The sequence below is a fragment of the Stegastes partitus genome, unplaced genomic scaffold, assembly GCF_000690725.1.
Source record: "Stegastes partitus isolate 25-593 unplaced genomic scaffold, Stegastes_partitus-1.0.2 Scaffold346, whole genome shotgun sequence".
Taxonomy (NCBI): Eukaryota; Metazoa; Chordata; class Actinopteri; family Pomacentridae; genus Stegastes; species Stegastes partitus.
Genome location: NW_007578077.1, coordinates 391,100 through 409,144, shown reverse-complemented (window position 1 = coordinate 409,144; position 18,045 = coordinate 391,100). Strand labels below are relative to the sequence as shown.

General features: G+C 41.7%; 1 protein-coding gene across 1 annotated transcript; it reads right to left on the bottom strand.

Annotated features, from left to right (window-relative positions):
• Positions 1–260: 260 nt before the first annotated feature.
• LOC103358954 (serine/threonine-protein kinase 38-like) lies at positions 261–16,483 on the bottom strand. Its single transcript, XM_008284117.1, has 14 exons — positions 16,141–16,483; positions 10,297–10,436; positions 9,588–9,639; positions 8,966–9,088; positions 8,607–8,690; positions 8,364–8,487; positions 7,970–8,124; positions 7,754–7,856; positions 7,511–7,572; positions 7,219–7,336; positions 6,661–6,784; positions 6,075–6,170; positions 5,883–5,974; positions 261–5,580 (listed from the first exon to the last, which is right to left on the bottom strand). Exons 2-14 carry the CDS (start codon positions 10,428–10,430, stop codon positions 5,456–5,458), a joined length of 1,392 nt encoding a protein of 463 aa, XP_008282339.1. The 5' UTR covers positions 10,431–10,436; positions 16,141–16,483; the 3' UTR covers positions 261–5,455.
• Positions 16,484–18,045: the final 1,562 nt, after the last annotated feature.

The following is an 18,045-nucleotide window of genomic DNA, read 5'->3' as shown; positions in this document are numbered from 1 at the left end:
CGTCACACAGAACAAAAAACATGAAGATGAAATAATACTGAATTATTAAAGACACAAAGGAGTGTGTAAGTCAGAAATCAATTGCTCTGACGCATACGCTGCTTGATTTATGGGGTAACTGTCCTACAAACATGTTACTTCTTGGTGGTTGCTTACTGAAATCTCCAGTCGTGAGTTTTTTAGATAAATTATGAGGAAAAAAAAGTTCAGATATCTCAGAGCCACCTTGCTCTTTGCCCCCAAACACAGAAGAAACCGTCAAAGACTTGAAGTGTTTATTTTATTATTTGAAGCATTTTTATCAACATAAAAACTCACCAACGTGAATGAATATATTAATGAGCATTTCGTCCTTCACTCCACAGACAGTTGCCTTCGAGTGTCTACAACAATATGTACACATCATTACACAAAACACCTCACAACATCGTCCTGGCCTGTGGAGGGCGGTTTGAGAACCTTCACGAGGAGACGGAGTTCTTGCTTGAACGAGGGGGGATTAACTCGGATTAGCCAAATTACTATGAAGGTGTCTAAAGCTAGATTCTGCTTTCATCTTTTATTTTTGTCAGTTGTGTTTTTTTGTTTTTTTAAATAATAATATATACACACTTTTCCCTGCTCTCTTAGTTAATGCATAATATTTCAGTCACGGTGAAACATTATGTGACAGTGATCTGCCGAACAACGCTGAGTCAGTGAGCTGGTTTGGTCCTTCACAAATGAATTGTCTGGCGTCGTAACACGTGATCAAAGTGAAACCTCTCCTGAACTCTCGTGGAAAACTGCAAGAATTTAACTCCCTTTAGATAAAGTGACACAGTTACGGGTTTCAAGTCATCTTAAATATATATATAGAGAGAGAATTGTAAGGATCCCGAACACAGTATTTACCCTCCGTTACCATCTACTCCTGATGAAGAACAAACAAAAAGCGTGGTCATTTGTCTATTACAAAACAGAACGTGAGTTTGACATTGAACGTGGTGACACATCACCTCACAACAGAAAAGCGCTGGATATCTACTTCATGAAAATGTCATTTTTGCCGTTACACACTCAGTCACACACACAAACACACACACGAGTTTTCCATGAGCCATCTGAACTGAGGATGCTCTGAATACAGCAGTTGAGCTTCTTCCAGGCTGTGTCTGTGTGTGTTCCAGTGATTAGACACAGCCGGGAATCCGCAGTGGTAGCCACCAGGAAAAATCCCCCATCATGCATCTGTCCTGCTACTGTCCTCCAGTGGGGCCTTCCTGCAAGCTGGTCTTAGCTTCGATTACATCTGGACTTGGATTAGACCCATACATGTGACCTAAAATATGTATTAACCAATGGGGTTGTCTGTCTGGTATGATGCGGATCGGTTGGTTCCGAGGCGTTTTCTGTCTCTGATTAAAGGGGCACTCCACCAATTTTACACATCTAGTTCGGTTTACTCGTCACAGGAGGCACTACTCAGCTGTGAAAACCAGAGTCTGACCAATACCAGTTTTTAGGGAGTAAAAAAATTCCAATATTCTTACATGAGATGATTTTCTTCTGTGTATACACTCTGAACTGTTAGAGAACATTATGGGCTCGTTGTTTATCAGCTTTGAAGCAGAGGGTTTCATAATCTAGTTTAGACACAGCTCGACTCCGCACCACCATCTGCTCAACTGCATTCTCTGCTACATGTGCTGCAGACAGTGTGTTGTGAACAATGGAGTCAGAGAAAAGTAATGACACTGTTTCCAAACTACCTCAGGCATCTTTTCTTCTTCTTTTTTGTAAATCGATGCATATTGGACAACATGTACATCGATACTAGTCTATCAGGGGTAGGCCAGCATCAGCCGGTATTTTGTCAGGCTCTGGTGAAAACAGCTGTACAATGTCTAATGTTGCTCTGGAGTGAACAAAGTCCGAAAAAAAGAACCCAGATGATGCCAAAGTGATGACAAATTGTGAACAGAAAATTTTACAACCAGGTGTGGAGCTCAGAAGACGTGAGCGTATACCAGGGGGAAGAATCCACTGTAAAGTCGCACTATGAGACGTGATTAACTGGTGTTAGAACATCACCCATCAGGACTAACAGTCAGGCTGTCCCCGCATCTGCTGCATCAGTTTTCTTAAGCTTCCTCACGTTACATAAAAGCTGGAGTGCCCCTTTAAATTTAAGGTCAAAGAAACAACATGAAAATCGTCCAATTTAAACATAATAAACGTTAGCAGAACTCCAATTTATCAACACGGACAACACGAAAAGAATAAATAATACAAAAATATACACATTTCAGCCTTCAACGTCGCTCATCAGTCGAACACAGTTTGTACGTTTTGTCAGTCTTGATGTGTGTATTCTTGGCCAACACATTTTCAGCAGGACGATGTGAATGAATGAATGGAGCAGATCAAATATAAAAGGAGACACTCACACGGGTGTTTATAACGACTCAGTCTAAATGATCAAACTGCTAGACCACTCACTTCCTCGATAAAACCCTCAGAAATAGCACCACAAACGGTTGAATATGGGATTCCTGTGATGGCTACAGCTGAACTGTGGTACAGTAGTTTCCTGTCCCTGTATGTACATTTATAGCTCCACACTTCACAGACATCCTAACATCTGTCCATGCACTCTCATTTTCTCACAAGTGTAGAAATAGAAATGGCAAATTATTCCATAACCAACGTTAGCTCTGTTGGAAAGGTGTTTTCTTGTAAGGTAGTTTGAAGTTAAGTGCAGTAAGCGACAGCTACATCTAAATTTGTGTACAGATCACGACGTGTGATGACCAGAGTTCTTTGGTAACTCTTTTTTTTTTTTTTTAGCACTGTGCCTATTCACAACTCTGATGTTGGCTAAATGGTTTGTTTTGTTGAGAAAAACAGGCCTCAGATCAGATGAAGGTTCTCCTTCTTCGGAGGAAAAAAAAAAAGACATTAAATACATCTGATGGATTGAAAATGAACAAATAATGAAGGACAAAAATGAAACACACCTCTAAGAGATCGACCATGTTAATCTACTTTTATGTCGTTTTTCGTATCTACTTTACGCTCATCTTGTCAAAAACAGATTGTTCATTGTGTTTTCACTGACGTATTTCCTTTTTACGAGCCTCCTGTTTCAATATCTAACCTGCAAACACCTGCTGTCCTTTACTGCCTTTGTGTCTCTCTGCTCTTTTATCACCTTTATGACTTCACATTTGCTTTATCACTCTGCAGACATTAAATATAACCGACACATCAGAGCTTTGTATTTATTTAAGTTTACCAATAAACCTTTTTACTTTCTCCCTTTCCATTTTTCTCACAGTTTTCCCTGTTGCTACTTCCCTCAGTCAAACAACTTTTGTGTTTTTAATCTAATTTTAATGAATGCCTTCTGACTAATCTCTGCTAAAATATCAGCTAAATATCTGGTTAAATATTTATAAGCGATTTTTAAAAAGGCACTTTGCATGTTTTGTCCATCTAAGAAGGAAGTGATAGGGCCTTGGACTGATTAGAATTAAAATGAGGGGGAAATATCAATTACTGTAGCACTGATCTGAACAAAACAAGTGACTCTAAAGGGAAGGGGCGCACTCAGCAGTTTGGCAATGTGAATGGGCAACACTCCGCAGTAACGGATGTCAAGCACAGGGTAAACTGCATTTACACGTTTCCTGGCAACAAGTTGTTCCTCTGTGAGAACAGCAACAGCGCCGAGGCAATGTTACCCCACTGAGCCTCCACAAAGACGTGCAGTGTATCACTAGCATGAGGATTAAAGGAGGACTCCAGCATGATTTGAGTGTTTGCTCGTTTGTTGTATATTTTCTATCCCTGTGATGCCGTCACCGTTTGCTAAAGCTTTGAGACAAGTCACATGAAAGCAGCGCCAGGCAGCCAAAGTATTTTCACTTCAGCCTCATCCACGGCTGAGTAAAAGGAAAAATAATCAGGATTATAAATTCTGAGTCAGTCAGTTGTGAGAATGTTGTTTTTTTTAGAGAGAGGTTCTGTGAGGCTTTGCAGTGAAGCTAAGTGCTAACAGCATGCTAACATTCTCACAGTAGCCGTGTTTCCATATAATTGTCAAATTTGACACCAACTTTTGAAATGTTGTGAACAATTAAATTAAAATAAGAGAAAATGAGAGTTGTGTCAAATAACTGCTTTGGAGCAAATCAACAAGGCGGCATTGTGTCGTCACAACCTGGAGGTTTCGGCGACGTTCTGCATGACTGTAATAAACCGTACAAAGAGCTGGAAACAAAATTATTTGTTTGCTAACTGCTAGGAAACCTTGAAGCAGAAGAAACAAGCAAAACTTTGGCATCTACTAGGAAAAAAAACAGTTGACAAGTCATCAGGAGCTGCAGTTATTGTTTCACTTCGGCTGCAAATGGCCATGTTTCATGGTGACTTGACGCGAAGACAAAAACCTTCTGTTACTCTGACAGCATCTGAGTGTGTCGGCTTCATGTCTAAATGAGCATCCTGGGTACTTTTCCATAAACGTCACAATGACAGCAAATTCCAAATCAGCAATCTATGTGGATCAAGGTGGTGGATCAGCCAACCGTTGGGCCGCGCTGCTCGCTTTATCAAATACAGTAAGACTTGCCTTTAACCGTGTGGTACATAAAATGCCGTAACCCTAAACATTTGTACAGTTTTGATGCCAATTGAGCTTTTTTTTGAGGATCCATGGCTCCTTCCCTAACTTGCATTTTCCTAATAAGAACCTGCACCAGCTGCATCTCTACTAGTTGTTGCTCTTGACAAAGCAGACGGCTGATGCTGAGGTTACATCAGATTAACCAAAACAAGCTGCTTCCAATCAAGATTTTTTTTTTTCACAATTTAAACACAAATGTCTGCAGTTGTGAATACACAGCAAAAAGTGAACAAACACACTCAAAGTCATGCTGGGACTTTCCTTTAAGAATATGGGCTACTGCGGCTGAGGCGTTCCTGTTCTTGCCCAGAGTGTGACTACAGTGTATAGAGCTTGTCTTCAATACCAGAGATCCATCAGAGCTAAATTAGCCACCAGTGTAGAAACTATAGACGTGAAGATGTCGAAGCAGTGATTTGTATTCAAGCCTCATTCCCACCGTCATCGTTAGGCAGTAAAAAAATCATCTCCAGAAGCAATATGCCGCTGAACATGCAGATATGCTGATTTAGTGTCCTAGTTAGTGAGCTGGCCTGAGAGCTATGGCTAAAGACGGCACGTGTATACGATATAAACAACCGAGGTAATGCGGTAACGCTCCTTAATTTCCGAGCTCTTGGCGTTCTTGCGGCGGCTGAGCAGACCTAAATAACTTGTGATGAGGGTTAAATTTAGACTGAGAGGCTGACAGCGCAGCCTTCAGCACCAGCGGGGCTCCAGGGCCCGACCCTGTGTCCGTAAACGTCTGTGTGTTTCTCCGTGACACTGCCTCCCCGTGTGAGCGTGTCAGGCCTTCCCTGCCTTCATGTATGTGGGGATGGTGCCTCGCTGGGTCAGACCCTCGAAGCGTTTGTACGTGTAGTTGAGGAACACCCAGTCCTTCGATTTGAAGTCTGGCTCCGTCGCGTTGGCTGTTCACAAACACAAAAAAAACAAAAGTAGGGTTTTTAAAATTCTAAATACCACACGGGGGCACCACAGAGCATCCAACCCCTGCACATGTTTACAGTCATTATCGTATTGAGAGCAGCTACAGCTTACATAAATAAAAAATATCACATTTAATTTGTTTGCAGCTCAATAACAGCTCTTTTGTTGACAATCTGCATGACTCATCTGTGGTTTGTCATGCTGTCTGAATCTGACTCAGGGCTAATGTTCCTAATCAGGGGTGTTCCTGCAGTGCAGCTAGCGAGTATTTCATAGGACAAACCTGGCTGAAGGATGTCCGATTCAGGGAAGTCGTCGAAGTTTGAGGTGTCGTCGATACTCTTGATTTCAATAGAGATGGCGGCTGGCCGCTCCCTGCGGAGGAACCGAGACAGAGATGATGTTACATAATTAACACGGGCGTCTGAGGGATTGTGTTGCCCTCAAAGTGGAGTCACTTTTCTTGTTTTTCTACCTGATGTGCTCCCAGTCCACCGACTCAAAGAACTGATGACTCTTGATCTCCTCCACGCTCACAGCTCCGACCCTGTTCTCAGCGTCTGTGCAATACCTGAAACACATAAACAGTGAATAGATCATAAAACTGGCAGATGAACCTTTACACAGAGATAACTGTGACTGAGGGAAATAACTGCAACATGTTTGGCATTTGTGTGAGACTGGAAAAGAGTTCTCGGAAGAACTGAGAAGTGATTAGAAGTGATTATACTGTTCCAATTAGCGTGACAGCGTTCCAGCATATACTGCACACTTATTAGTTTATAGTCACACACGCCTGCAACAAAATTTAATCATCATCCTAAATCATTTATTGATGAACCACTTATGAAATGACAGAAAATGCTGGAAAACATTCATCACAGTTTACCAGAAAAGCACTTTCTAGGCTTTTAACAATCAGTTCACAGTGAAACTAACAGAAAAAAAAGCCTCAAATCTTCACTTCTGATGAGCTGGAATCAGAATGTTGTTAAAATCAGTCTAAAGAATAAGAGACTAATTTACTAACTGTTTCACTTCAACATGCAAATAAGCATTACTTTAATATCAAGTCTTTGGCCCTCTCTGATATGGGGACTTCAGGTGGGAAGACGAGCGTTTCCTTCCAGTTCATAACCTTCCTGTACGTCTCCTGCGGCGTCTCCGAGCAGAAAGGTGGGTAACCTGGAAACAAGCAGAAAGCAGATTTTTAAACATCGTGGTACGGTGTCATCTTCAGAAGTTGGAAATACTGTCTGGAGGATAACTGTGGCAGCTGGATAGTTTAATTTCACTTTCATAATCATATCCTTACAGCTGTTTGGTCACTACACATGTGCCAACCCAACAGCTCCCTCGAGCCTACTTGCAGTTTTTTCATTGACAACAGATGTTTGGTTTTTTTACACAAACTTTTCAGCATTAATGTGATAAAACATTAAAATATAGTAAATCATATGACCAAAAAACTGCTGTGCCCAACCACAATGCTGCTTCTGACTATCTATAAATGTCTAACTTGTTTGCTTGTGTCAATTTCATCAGTCAAATCATTTCAAAATATTAGTGTACATATATATGTATATTACAGTCTTATATTCAGACAAGTGCATGCTTACCGATGAGCATTTCATACATGATCACACCCAGAGACCACCAGTCACACAGCTTGTTGTACCCCGTCTGCATGAAAACCTCAGGAGCGATGTAGTCTGGCGTTCCCACAGTGGAGTAAGCCTGAAGGTCACACAGAATTATGGGAGGTGAGGACTATAGGTAGGAATATATATATAAATCCTATACTTCAACCATAAAATCTGAAATGTGTTCCACTCATGTCAAAAGTACGTCGACCAAGACTCAGAGGCTTTATGTGTTTCTGGAAAATTCAGTAAAATCCTAAAGTCATACCAACTGCCTCCGGTTCTTCTTCCAGGTCTCTGCTTTCCTCTTGGAGTTCATATTTTGAAAGGCTGAAAGACATGGAAAAGGAACAAGAGTAGAAAAATATGACCTTAAAAGTGACTCCAAACCTCTTGATTCGCATCTCAAAGTTTTCAGATCAAGCTAATGGTGGAAGTTGGTACTTATAATTGTGCACATTTAGCACCTTACTGCTTGGATTTTCTTGTAGACATTAAACGTGCGACTTACAGAAATCACTTGGCGGGTTGTGCGTCAGGTTCCTGTAAAACTCAGTCCGATGAGCCTTCTTGAGTCCCGTACAAAGGCCAAAATCTGACAGTTTCACGTGTCCCTATGAGCAAATACACATTTAATAAGTAAGTAAAGTTAGGAAATTTCTCTCTGCATGTCTTTTTCCTTTCATGTTGAAGGTCACAGCAAAAAAATGTGTGCACGTGTTCTCACTCTGGAGTCCAGCAGCAGGTTGTCTGGTTTGATGTCTCTGTGGATGAAGCCCAGCTGGTGGATGGAGTCGATGGCCAGAACCGTCTCTGCTATGTAGAACTGCGTGGCCTCTTCAGACAGAGTGTCCTTCTTCATCAGCAGCGTCATCATGTCGCCTGGCAACAAGGTCAGAACTTTTAGAAAAAGCCACCCACAGTATTTTTTTTTTTCTCCAAATAAAAATCCCTCTCAGCACATCTGACGTTTGAAATTCATCACAGGACATCAGGAAAACACAGAGTTTTGAAAAGCAGTCCACATCGAAAAGCCGACATGTTAACAGCAGAAAAATATAAACGCCATTTGTCATCCTCACTCAGAGAGCTATTATCAGTCTGAAGGTATCAGTACAAACCTCCAGGTAGGAACTCCATGATGAGGTAGAGGTTCCTCTTGTCCTGGAAGCTGTAGAACATCTTGACCACCCAGGCACCGTCCGCCTCCACCAGAATATCCCTCTCCGCCCGGATATGAGCAACCTGCAGGAAGAGGGTAGAGAAGACATTTACAGTATGAGGTGATGATCGCAGCAGCGGCAGTTTTAACAGATTAAAATGTCTCAACATCCTTGAAAACTGTGACGCTAACAAAACATTACCTGTTCTTTCTCCAGCATGTCTGCTTTCCTCAATATCTTCATGGCATAAATGTGTCCCGTGTCTTTCTTCTGTACCAAACGCACCTGAATGAGACGAAATCACAGTCAAAATCACAAGTAGGTTTTTGACTGTAACCTAATTGTGATTCCTTCACTTGAAGGCAGCGTATAAATATACAGATTTGAAAGTATAATATACAGGAAATGAAATTCACACTGCGGCAGCACTGTGGTAGAAGTCTTCAGAGTCATGGTAAAAAAAAAAGCACAAGTGAAGCCACACATACTTCTGACGGCCTTGATTCGACTTCTAGCCGTCAATTTTGAATAAAAGTTCACAAAAGCTTCTTTTAACGTACCTCTCCAAAAGCGCCTCGTCCGATGACCTTAAGAGACTCAAAGTCGTCCAAGCCCAGTCGCGTCCTCTTCAGTCGCAGAAACTCAGTCTCCTTACGGGCATGCTGAGAGCGCCGCATTACTTTCTGCAAAACACAAAGTGACACCGCGTTACCTTACAAAAAAGACAAAGACGACTAAAAAAAGAACTTTTACTGCAACAGTTTAATATCTGGGCTGCAAGGTGGATCAGTGGTTAGCACTGTTGCCTCGCAGCAAGAAGGTCTCTGGTTTGCGTCCCGGTGAGCACACCAGGGATCTTCCTGTGTGGAGTTTGCATGTTCTCCCCGTGCAGTGTGGGTTCTCTCCAGGTTCTCCAGCTTCCTCCCACAGTCCAGAACCATGTTGAGGTTAATCGGTGATTCTAAATTGTCCGTAGGTGTGAATGTGAGTGTGCTTGGTTGTCTGTCTCTAAGTGTAGCCCTGTGATAGACTGGTGACCTGTCCAGGGTGTCTCCTGCCTTCGCCCTGAGTCAGCTGAGATAGACTCCAGCCCCACATGATCCCAGTGAGGATTAAGCGGTGTATAGATAATGGATGGATGGATTGTAATATCTACAAGTGAGAAGACAAAGCACACTGTACCTCCTCATCTGGTAAACCCTCTTCTTCCATGGCCTTCTCCAGCTTCTTCTGCCTAGAAATGGAAAACAAATAAAATGTGGTCTTTAAAAGGCTGCAGAAACATCACAAAAATTCAACTGTTAGTGGTTGTTTGTTGTTTTTAAATTGGGAAATGTTGAGGCAGAAACAACAAAAGAGAGACAATATGACCTGGAACACGTCAGATCTTGACAGCTGGATGTAAACACTGGATCAGCTGTCTTTTACAGGAGGCTCTAAGCCATGTTACCTGGACTGGAGATCAGTTCTCAGGTAACATGAGAAGACAAGTGGTAGCTTATGAGATGGCCTTTGTTGTGCTCACACCTGGGATGAACTAGCTCTGTACTGTTACCTTTTCCAAGCCTGCACAGAGTGTCATTTGATGCTTTAAACAAGTGCTACATTTATATGCAGAGTGTAACTGAGGTAAAGGTCAGGAACAGCTTCTACTGCATGAGCTGACTATTAAATGTACAATGGCCAAAAAGTAAAACAATAAACACTTTGTGTGTTGGAGCTGTTGTTAAAAAATGAAAGATTTTTATACTCATAAAGCTAAAGGATGCAATGAGCCGTGTCTGTTTCTGTACGTTTGCGTGGAGAAAGGATCAGCGCTTTGATATCAACGTGTACTTTAGTGCAGATTAGGGGGGAAAAATGCATTTCATTACTACTCAGGCAGTTTTACCTCATCTCGCGCTCCTCGTGCTGCGTGAGCAGAGTGCTGTAGAAGTTTTCCAGTGTCAGCTTGGCCACGGTCACCCTCTCTCGGGTGTGGTTGCTCATGGGAAGGGCAGCTGCAGTCCCTCCCGTCATGGCCATACTATCCTGTAACAGAACAACGAAAGATCAGATTGTTCCCATTAGTCCATTCACCTGCAAAACCACTGTTTCACCCAGTGTGGTAGCTGTCTACACACGGCGGTCTGTGCTACTGATAAACTCTACAGTTGGCCTGTAAAAGATAAAGACAGATATGTGCTACCTCCCTAACACATTGTTTCAACAAATATTTGTTCTCTAAGCTCTCTAAGTCGGGTTTTACTGGGCGGCTGGGAGGTTTACAATAACATCAGGAGGCACAGACGCTTCCAGAAATTCTTTGTCAGTGCTGCATCATAAAAAAAACTTTGAAACATGAAAAAAAAACACCTGTGAACTTTATATCCTGTTCATAAATCTTTCTGAATTCTACGTGAACACGACAATGTTTCAACAACAAACTGTCCCCTCAGGTAAAGATGGCAGCATGAACACACCTGTATTTACACCTGAGCTACGACGACACATCACACATTGCCTGTGAACTGGACATCTGATATGACTGTAAGCATGTGAGGGTAACATGACCGATTATTTTATCATTGGGAGTCATCACACACAACACAGCGTGAATATCAAACAGAACAGCAGCTCTACTTGCACTGTGCATCCTGTCCTTCTCAGGTACAGGAAGGCTTTTTAACCAAAGCTTTATTCATGCAGCCATACAAGCTTTAAATAGGTAACCTGTTTGAGCTACAACAAAAGAAAATAATCAAAAACAACAGCCTGTGATGTGTTGTGTCAATGCGTGGATTTGTCTCGGTTGTGTGACCCCTGAAATTAAGTGTCCCTGGAAAACCTTTTGTCCAATTCTGTATGTAGTGCTTGTTTGTGTTATGTGTGCAGCCACTGTGGAAAAGAATGTCCTCGTTGAGCACAAACTACCTGCCCGTCTGCCTACCTGCGTGCCTATTACATCAACACTGCATTATAGCACCGCATCACATGCATACACCTACAGTAAAAAGTATACAGTTCTATATTGGTACATGCCTGCTTTTGAGCACACAAACATGCCTAATTTAAAGCCAAATACTATCTTGGACCTCGGTGCAGGTGTCCCACCAGAGCAGTGGTACAGAGACGGTTTACTAATTGGCAGCTATCAGCCGGATGCAAGAAGTTATCCTGGCACCACCTGCATGTCTGTCCTCAACAATATCTAGAGTGAGTCCGTTATCAGATGAAGCAACAGTCTAGTTGTGGATCTCAGTTTAAATCAGGGTGTCCAATGTGGCGGCAAAAGAGTTCAAAATGACCAATTTTGATCAGTGTTTTGAAAAAGGTTCGGTGCCGACACCGTCTACTCCAGTAAATGTAATTTGGTCACTACAGACCTGCTGTGACCTGGATATAAACTGAGCAGGACAAATTGACAAATCAATGTACAAACTATACAATGGACACACTTATAAAATCACCTCAGACATTTCCGCTAAACAATTCTTGTGCCTTGTTGGATGTCATAAATGTCAGTATAATATATTGGTAATTAGCTAATATTGGGGGCGGTAACAGCCAAGGCACTTAATCAGCATAGCTCTAGGGGGAAAAGAAGAGGCAGCAGTCACCGACACTGGCTTCAACCCGACACACAACACACTAAGGCCGGACTGAGACATCAGACTTTCATGTTTAAACATTGTCGAAGACTTCTCTTTGTGCCTCCAGGGCAGCGAGTTACTCAGTAATGATGCAAACGTTCTACTTTGATTCTGACAGTTGTGATTTGATTCTAAGGAGCCCAAACACGGTGAAAGTCTCCATGTCAGTGAGTGCAGCACTGGAACAGATACCTTCACCACAGACTAACAGGAGCTGCCAGATCCCTGCTTCAAAAATATTCTTGTAGCCTCAGAACAGGGACTGTGAATCATGTGCTGGATGGCTCATGATCTGCAAGGTTTCATTCCAGGAACTTATCGGTGACATCTTCACAGACCTTCCTCAGCATGCATTCCTTCACATTTTTACAGTCTTGGATCAGACTGCCGAGTCTAAAACAAAAAGCAAACAACGAGAAGGACAGACGCATCCTGGAAATGTACTTGTCAGCTCCAGTGTCATTGGATGGTGGAGAATGAACAAGCCCATCATTTGTTTGCAAGGACACTGCATCACATCAGAGCTGCGCTTTAATCCAGATGAAACAGCTTGAAAATGAACAGCAGTTCTGTGATCGCACATTTGAGAAGTACTTTCTCTACAAGGCCACATATTGACATCTTGAAACCGGTGTGTAGCCCTCGAGTGGGAGGAATAAAAAACCACAGAGAGCGGAAGAAACACACACATACGAGTGAGGTGGAGGCCACAAGCAGTAGTAGGCTGTCGAAATAGAAAAACAAACAAGAACGATGACGTAAAAGCACTAAAAGGAGATGTTTCGTTTTATTTCTCTTGAATTAATCCAATATTGACAAAATCAGATTGTGAACGATTCACGTAAGAGACGGACAAAGAATGAGGGTGGATGTTTATCACCAAAACATTTTAGCAGCACGCCATCAAAAAGGTATGAATAGGCTTGATTGGCTGACAAAGAGATAAAACAGCGCTGCAGTCCAGAGATAGGAGCTGTGTTTCGTCTAGTCACCGGCCTTTTCCCGTTTTGGCCCCAACAATCCCATAACAACAAGACACTTCCTGACTCCTGACTTCTGAGGGGAAAAAAAATCTCTGAATAATTGCTGCACAATGCTTAGTTTGGAGGAAAACAGGGACACTGGCGAGCCATGGGGTATTGAGTTACTGAGGTGTGTGCTGATTTCCCTGCTTACAACACAGGTAGGAAGCTCAGCTCACCAATAACACTGAACAAACACAAAGCAGCACAAGCAGACCGTTGCAGTTGTGGTGCTCTCATGTAGACCACATGTGCTGTTACTAACTAAGGCCAAGACCCTCAATGTACTGTACATGAAAACATAGACATCACACTAAGCTAGAACAGACGCACAGCTTAACCAGGTACTGATGTCCTTTTTGATTAAAAACTGCTAATTTAGGTCACCCAGCAAGTGCAGAATGTGGCGTAGCGCACCGCTGTACAAATGTAGTTGTAGGACATTTTCTCTGTCACTTCAGCTTCTTCTTCGGTCACTGACTACCTCGACTACTCTGTGTGGTGCTTCATACTGGGGCTGGACTAAAAAAAAAATTAATGATATTACAGACACACACAGCATGTTGCACACTTTTCCCAAATAAATTTTAGTAAAATGTCAATATAGGTTGTCTTTAGGGAGTGAATGAAAACGCAGGTCATAAAGAGCAGTATGGTGCACTACCATTCTAACCATAAATTTATATTTTAATGACACCTTCACAAATATAAAGATTAAATATTCTTAATACTGGCGACCTGTCCAGGGTGTCCCCTGCCTTCGCCCTAAGTCGGCTGGGATAGACTCCAGCCCCCCCGCGACCCTAGTGAGGATTAAGCGGTGTACAGAAAATGGATGGATGGATATTCTTAATGCAGTACAGCCATGTTTCCCTTATTAAGGGTATTTAAAGAGAAATGTGCTGTGTAGCTTAGAAAATATGTTTGTAAGGCGATGTCATTATGAAGCTGATGATGCAGGCCTCTTTGTAACAGACACTTTAACATCACTACAGTCAGAGAAGGAAAGGCACCAGTGTTACTGATAAGACAGCATACACAATAACAGGGTCGTGTTCCTCGAATGTGGCTGAACTAAATCAGGCTAACGTGCTGTTATTAGGCTAAAACAATTCTGTTAATTGTCATTAACTCAGTTTCTTTAAAGTAGTTTGAGGATTGAGTTGTGAATTCTTGATCATTCTGAATGAGTTACATTTAAATCTTTAGCCAGCTTTGAAAAACAAATAAAACAAAAGAAAAAAACTCATGTCAAAGCAGCAGCAATCTAATTTGAATAACCAAATTAGCCACATACAAAAAAACTTCCGCCAACATGTTCTTTTCCTGCTGACATCATCTCAGAACATCTTCCGTAAAAAAGGCCTCACAGGAACAGCTGTAGCTTTGTCCTCAATGAGTTTTGTGCTTGTTTTCTCACCAAGGTGGAAAATGAAGCATCATTCAAACAGTTGCATCACAGCTGAGACAGCCAGGCCTTAAACTGTGCCTTAAGGGATTGAGTTTGGCATGAAGTTAACCAGATCCACCCAATAGCTAAACAAGGCTGCAACACTCAGGCTCTTATAAGGAAATCATTATAAAAGCAGCTTCACTGTTTAGAAAACTAGCTCAGAAATGACCTCAATGAACCATTTGGTACCAACAGACTGTTGTAAAACTCACATGATGCTTTACTAAAAATGTATTGCACAAAATACACATTATAACCATGTAAAATACAATCATGTCCTTCTTACACTTGAAAGGAAGGGTTAACGGCACTTAGCCAGGCGGGTTGTTTTGGTTTATGTGCCAGGCTTTCATATACTGAGATATACACCCCAGAAATGGAGATGACATTTTTTCACATATTGAAAAACTGGATTTGAATAAGACAACAGCAGTATGTTTTTCAAGAAAAAAATGTCCCTGTTACTCTGAAAAATCACCAGTTCTCAAAGATGTTTTAACCACAGATAAGAACGTATCTCCCTAAAGAAAAGTGCTGACATCTGTGGATTATTATGTGGCGTTTATCTGCATGAGTAGGCAGTAGTCAGCAACCAACAACAGCTAACTTACTGTAAAATATTACTCCTGTTGAAACACTGAATTCACAATCTGACCCGGCAGGTAATGAGCTGATAGTTAGGACTCTAAATGATTTAAGTTTTACTTTACTTACTACAGAAGTTGCAGAGAGCAACTTTTATTTTTCTTTCTTTTTAATCCCTAAAAGGTTGACTTCTCCAATTGGTGTGAAATCCTTCAGTCTGTGAGTCCCACACAGACTCACTCCACCCTTTAAGTACTGTAAGTGACTGCACAGGAAACCCTTTCCGTCCTGAATGAAAGGACTCAGTCATGACGCCTGGGAGAGGAATGGGGTGCAACACACATGTGCGCTTGTACACGTTATCCAAACACACACATGCACAAATTGAAATCCTAAACACTAAAATAACATATATTGGCCTGAGCTCTCTGTTTGTTTTAAGCTAAATCGGAGCCTTGCATGTGTACACACACTTGGCCAATAAAGCTGATTCTAAATAAAGTCACTGAGGCCTTTCAATAACTTAAATTTATCATATTTTTGACATGATGGCTCAAAACTAGAAAGAAATGACAAAAAGTGAAAAATCAGTGCCACAAGATGTACAAAACAAAGATGTAATGTCAAATGTGCATCTTTGGTTCATTTTCTATTGCGTAAAGCAGCAGGTGGTGCTTTTAATCCAAACCTCTCCTCATGTAGACGACCCCTGAATGTGGCATCAAACTAGTTCTGTTCACACAATGTTCGGCTAATGTTTCACAACTCACCTAAACTGACGATACCCTGAACAAACCTCAGCTGCCTGTACTTCTTTGCCCGCCACTGCTGCAGGGCTGATACCAGCAGACAATATTCACAGCTGACATACTTACAAGTTTAAATAAACTGAGGTTATTTTACAGAAATGCTCGCTCGCTTTGCTGCCCTGTTGTGTCAGCTAGCTAACGTGCGTCTGTGTGTCAGCTTCTATTACAGCAATAAACACAATTCAGACAGCATGAAAAAATAAACTGTATGTAGCAAGAAATGTTTTCACCTACCTCCGTGTCCTGCTCCAGAGTCAAAAATTGGCGTGGCGCCAGCCCACGACCCAGTAGAAGAAATGAAATGTGTTATTTGCCTAATATTTAGGCAGTTGAAGGCTAGAGGCTCCAGTTATTGGCTACCCCTCAGAGGAACCTACCAGCCCGCACAGTAAACATCGCCAATATCAACGCCAAATCATAACCAAAGTCCTCTGACCGTGACAACAACCTGACGTGAAATAATTTAAAAATATTTCACTGTCTTCATTTGTGCCCCCAGCCTAAAAAAATCCGTTGCTCTCTCCGTCTTTATCGCTACAAAATATGAAATAAGCAGCGCTGCTTCCTGACACCGTCGGGCTCATCAGACGTTCTGGCAACGCAACAGCGTAGCACCGGAGTGACGTTAGCGTCAACCAATCAACAACAAGAACAGAGGCATGTACTTCCCTCTGTCCAATCATATGTGGACTACTAGTGAGAATGGCAGGTGCATCAGCCAATGAGAAGATCCGGCCCGCCCCGCGAGGGTTGTCGTTCAGCTGGCTAGCAAGCATTTGCTGCTATGAGGAATATACTGTACCTACAGTAGTTGTAAGCTTTGTTACATCATTTTAGTGGTTTTGCGTTGTGCACTGAAAATAATTAGCATAGTTCTGATACTTTTAAAGAACTGACTACATTGATATTACTGTAAAATAATTAGTTGGTTCACACATTAATGGCAATACCATATGAGCAAGAGGGTATCTAAGGTCAAGAAAAGGTCACATTGTGATCAAAATACAAACTGCAGGTTTATAATTAAAATCATTGCATAAGAACCAATCAGGAAGGAAACTAAAATCATAACTTATGTTACAATGTCACGACTATTCAAATATGAAAGAGAAGCTCTATTCTCTTTATACCCTCTGGACATTTTATAGAGCTGTGTACATTTGCCTTAAAACAATAAAGCAGATAAACAGCCATAAAGTGTGATAAGAGTACACTCAGCTCTCAGACAGCTCACAGACACATCACAGTCAAATTCTAAGAAAGCTTTTTGTTAAAGGCAGATCTGAGAATTTTGCTGTTAACCGATAACTGCAGTTTCACAAGACTCATATGATGAACATTGGCCTCTGCAGGTTGTGTTTTCATGCTCCAGTATTATTAGAACACAGAAAGTCTGAAGGAAATTGACTCGTTTCCTCCAATATTCCCACCAGTGACGCTTAGAAATATACTCGTCCGATCTGCATTCTTTCATTTCCTGGCAGGCTGTATATCCCAAAGGTCTATAGGACAAAGAACACATGTACGCCGCAAAAATGACCCGAATTGCACCTGAAAATGCCGATAACACCCTGTAACATAGACAACAACATTTTGTTGACAAAACACAGAAAAGAGCAGATGACGCTGGAAGGTAAAGTTTCCCCGTCATAAATCTCCTTATTTGGATGGGTTGAGTGCTTTTACTGTTCGGGCCATGATGTCAACATGCAGAGAGGAGGGTGGACCCTGCTAACACGTCTGGGTGTGGTGTCCAGCAGACAAGGCTGTTTTTATATTTCTCACATCAATGGGGCCCACTGAGCTGTGACACAGCACCTATATTTAGATTTGGGCTATAAACTCTTTGGCCGGCAGCCTACGCTTCGCAAAGTTCAATCTTGATTGGATTCAGACCTCTGAGGTGCGATTTTAACAAAATCAAGAAAGCAACACACATCAATGTTGATGTGTGAGAATATTGTCAATGTGAAGGTTTTCACGTTAAAATAGCAACGTTCCCTTTTCTTAAGGTTAATTATCTTGTCAGAGGATGTGGAACCAAGGGAGATATTGTGTTGGATTCATTCCAATAAAACAAAAATCACAAAAAATAACAAATAAATCAAGTATTATTGCCTCTTGAGTAAATAATCTTGT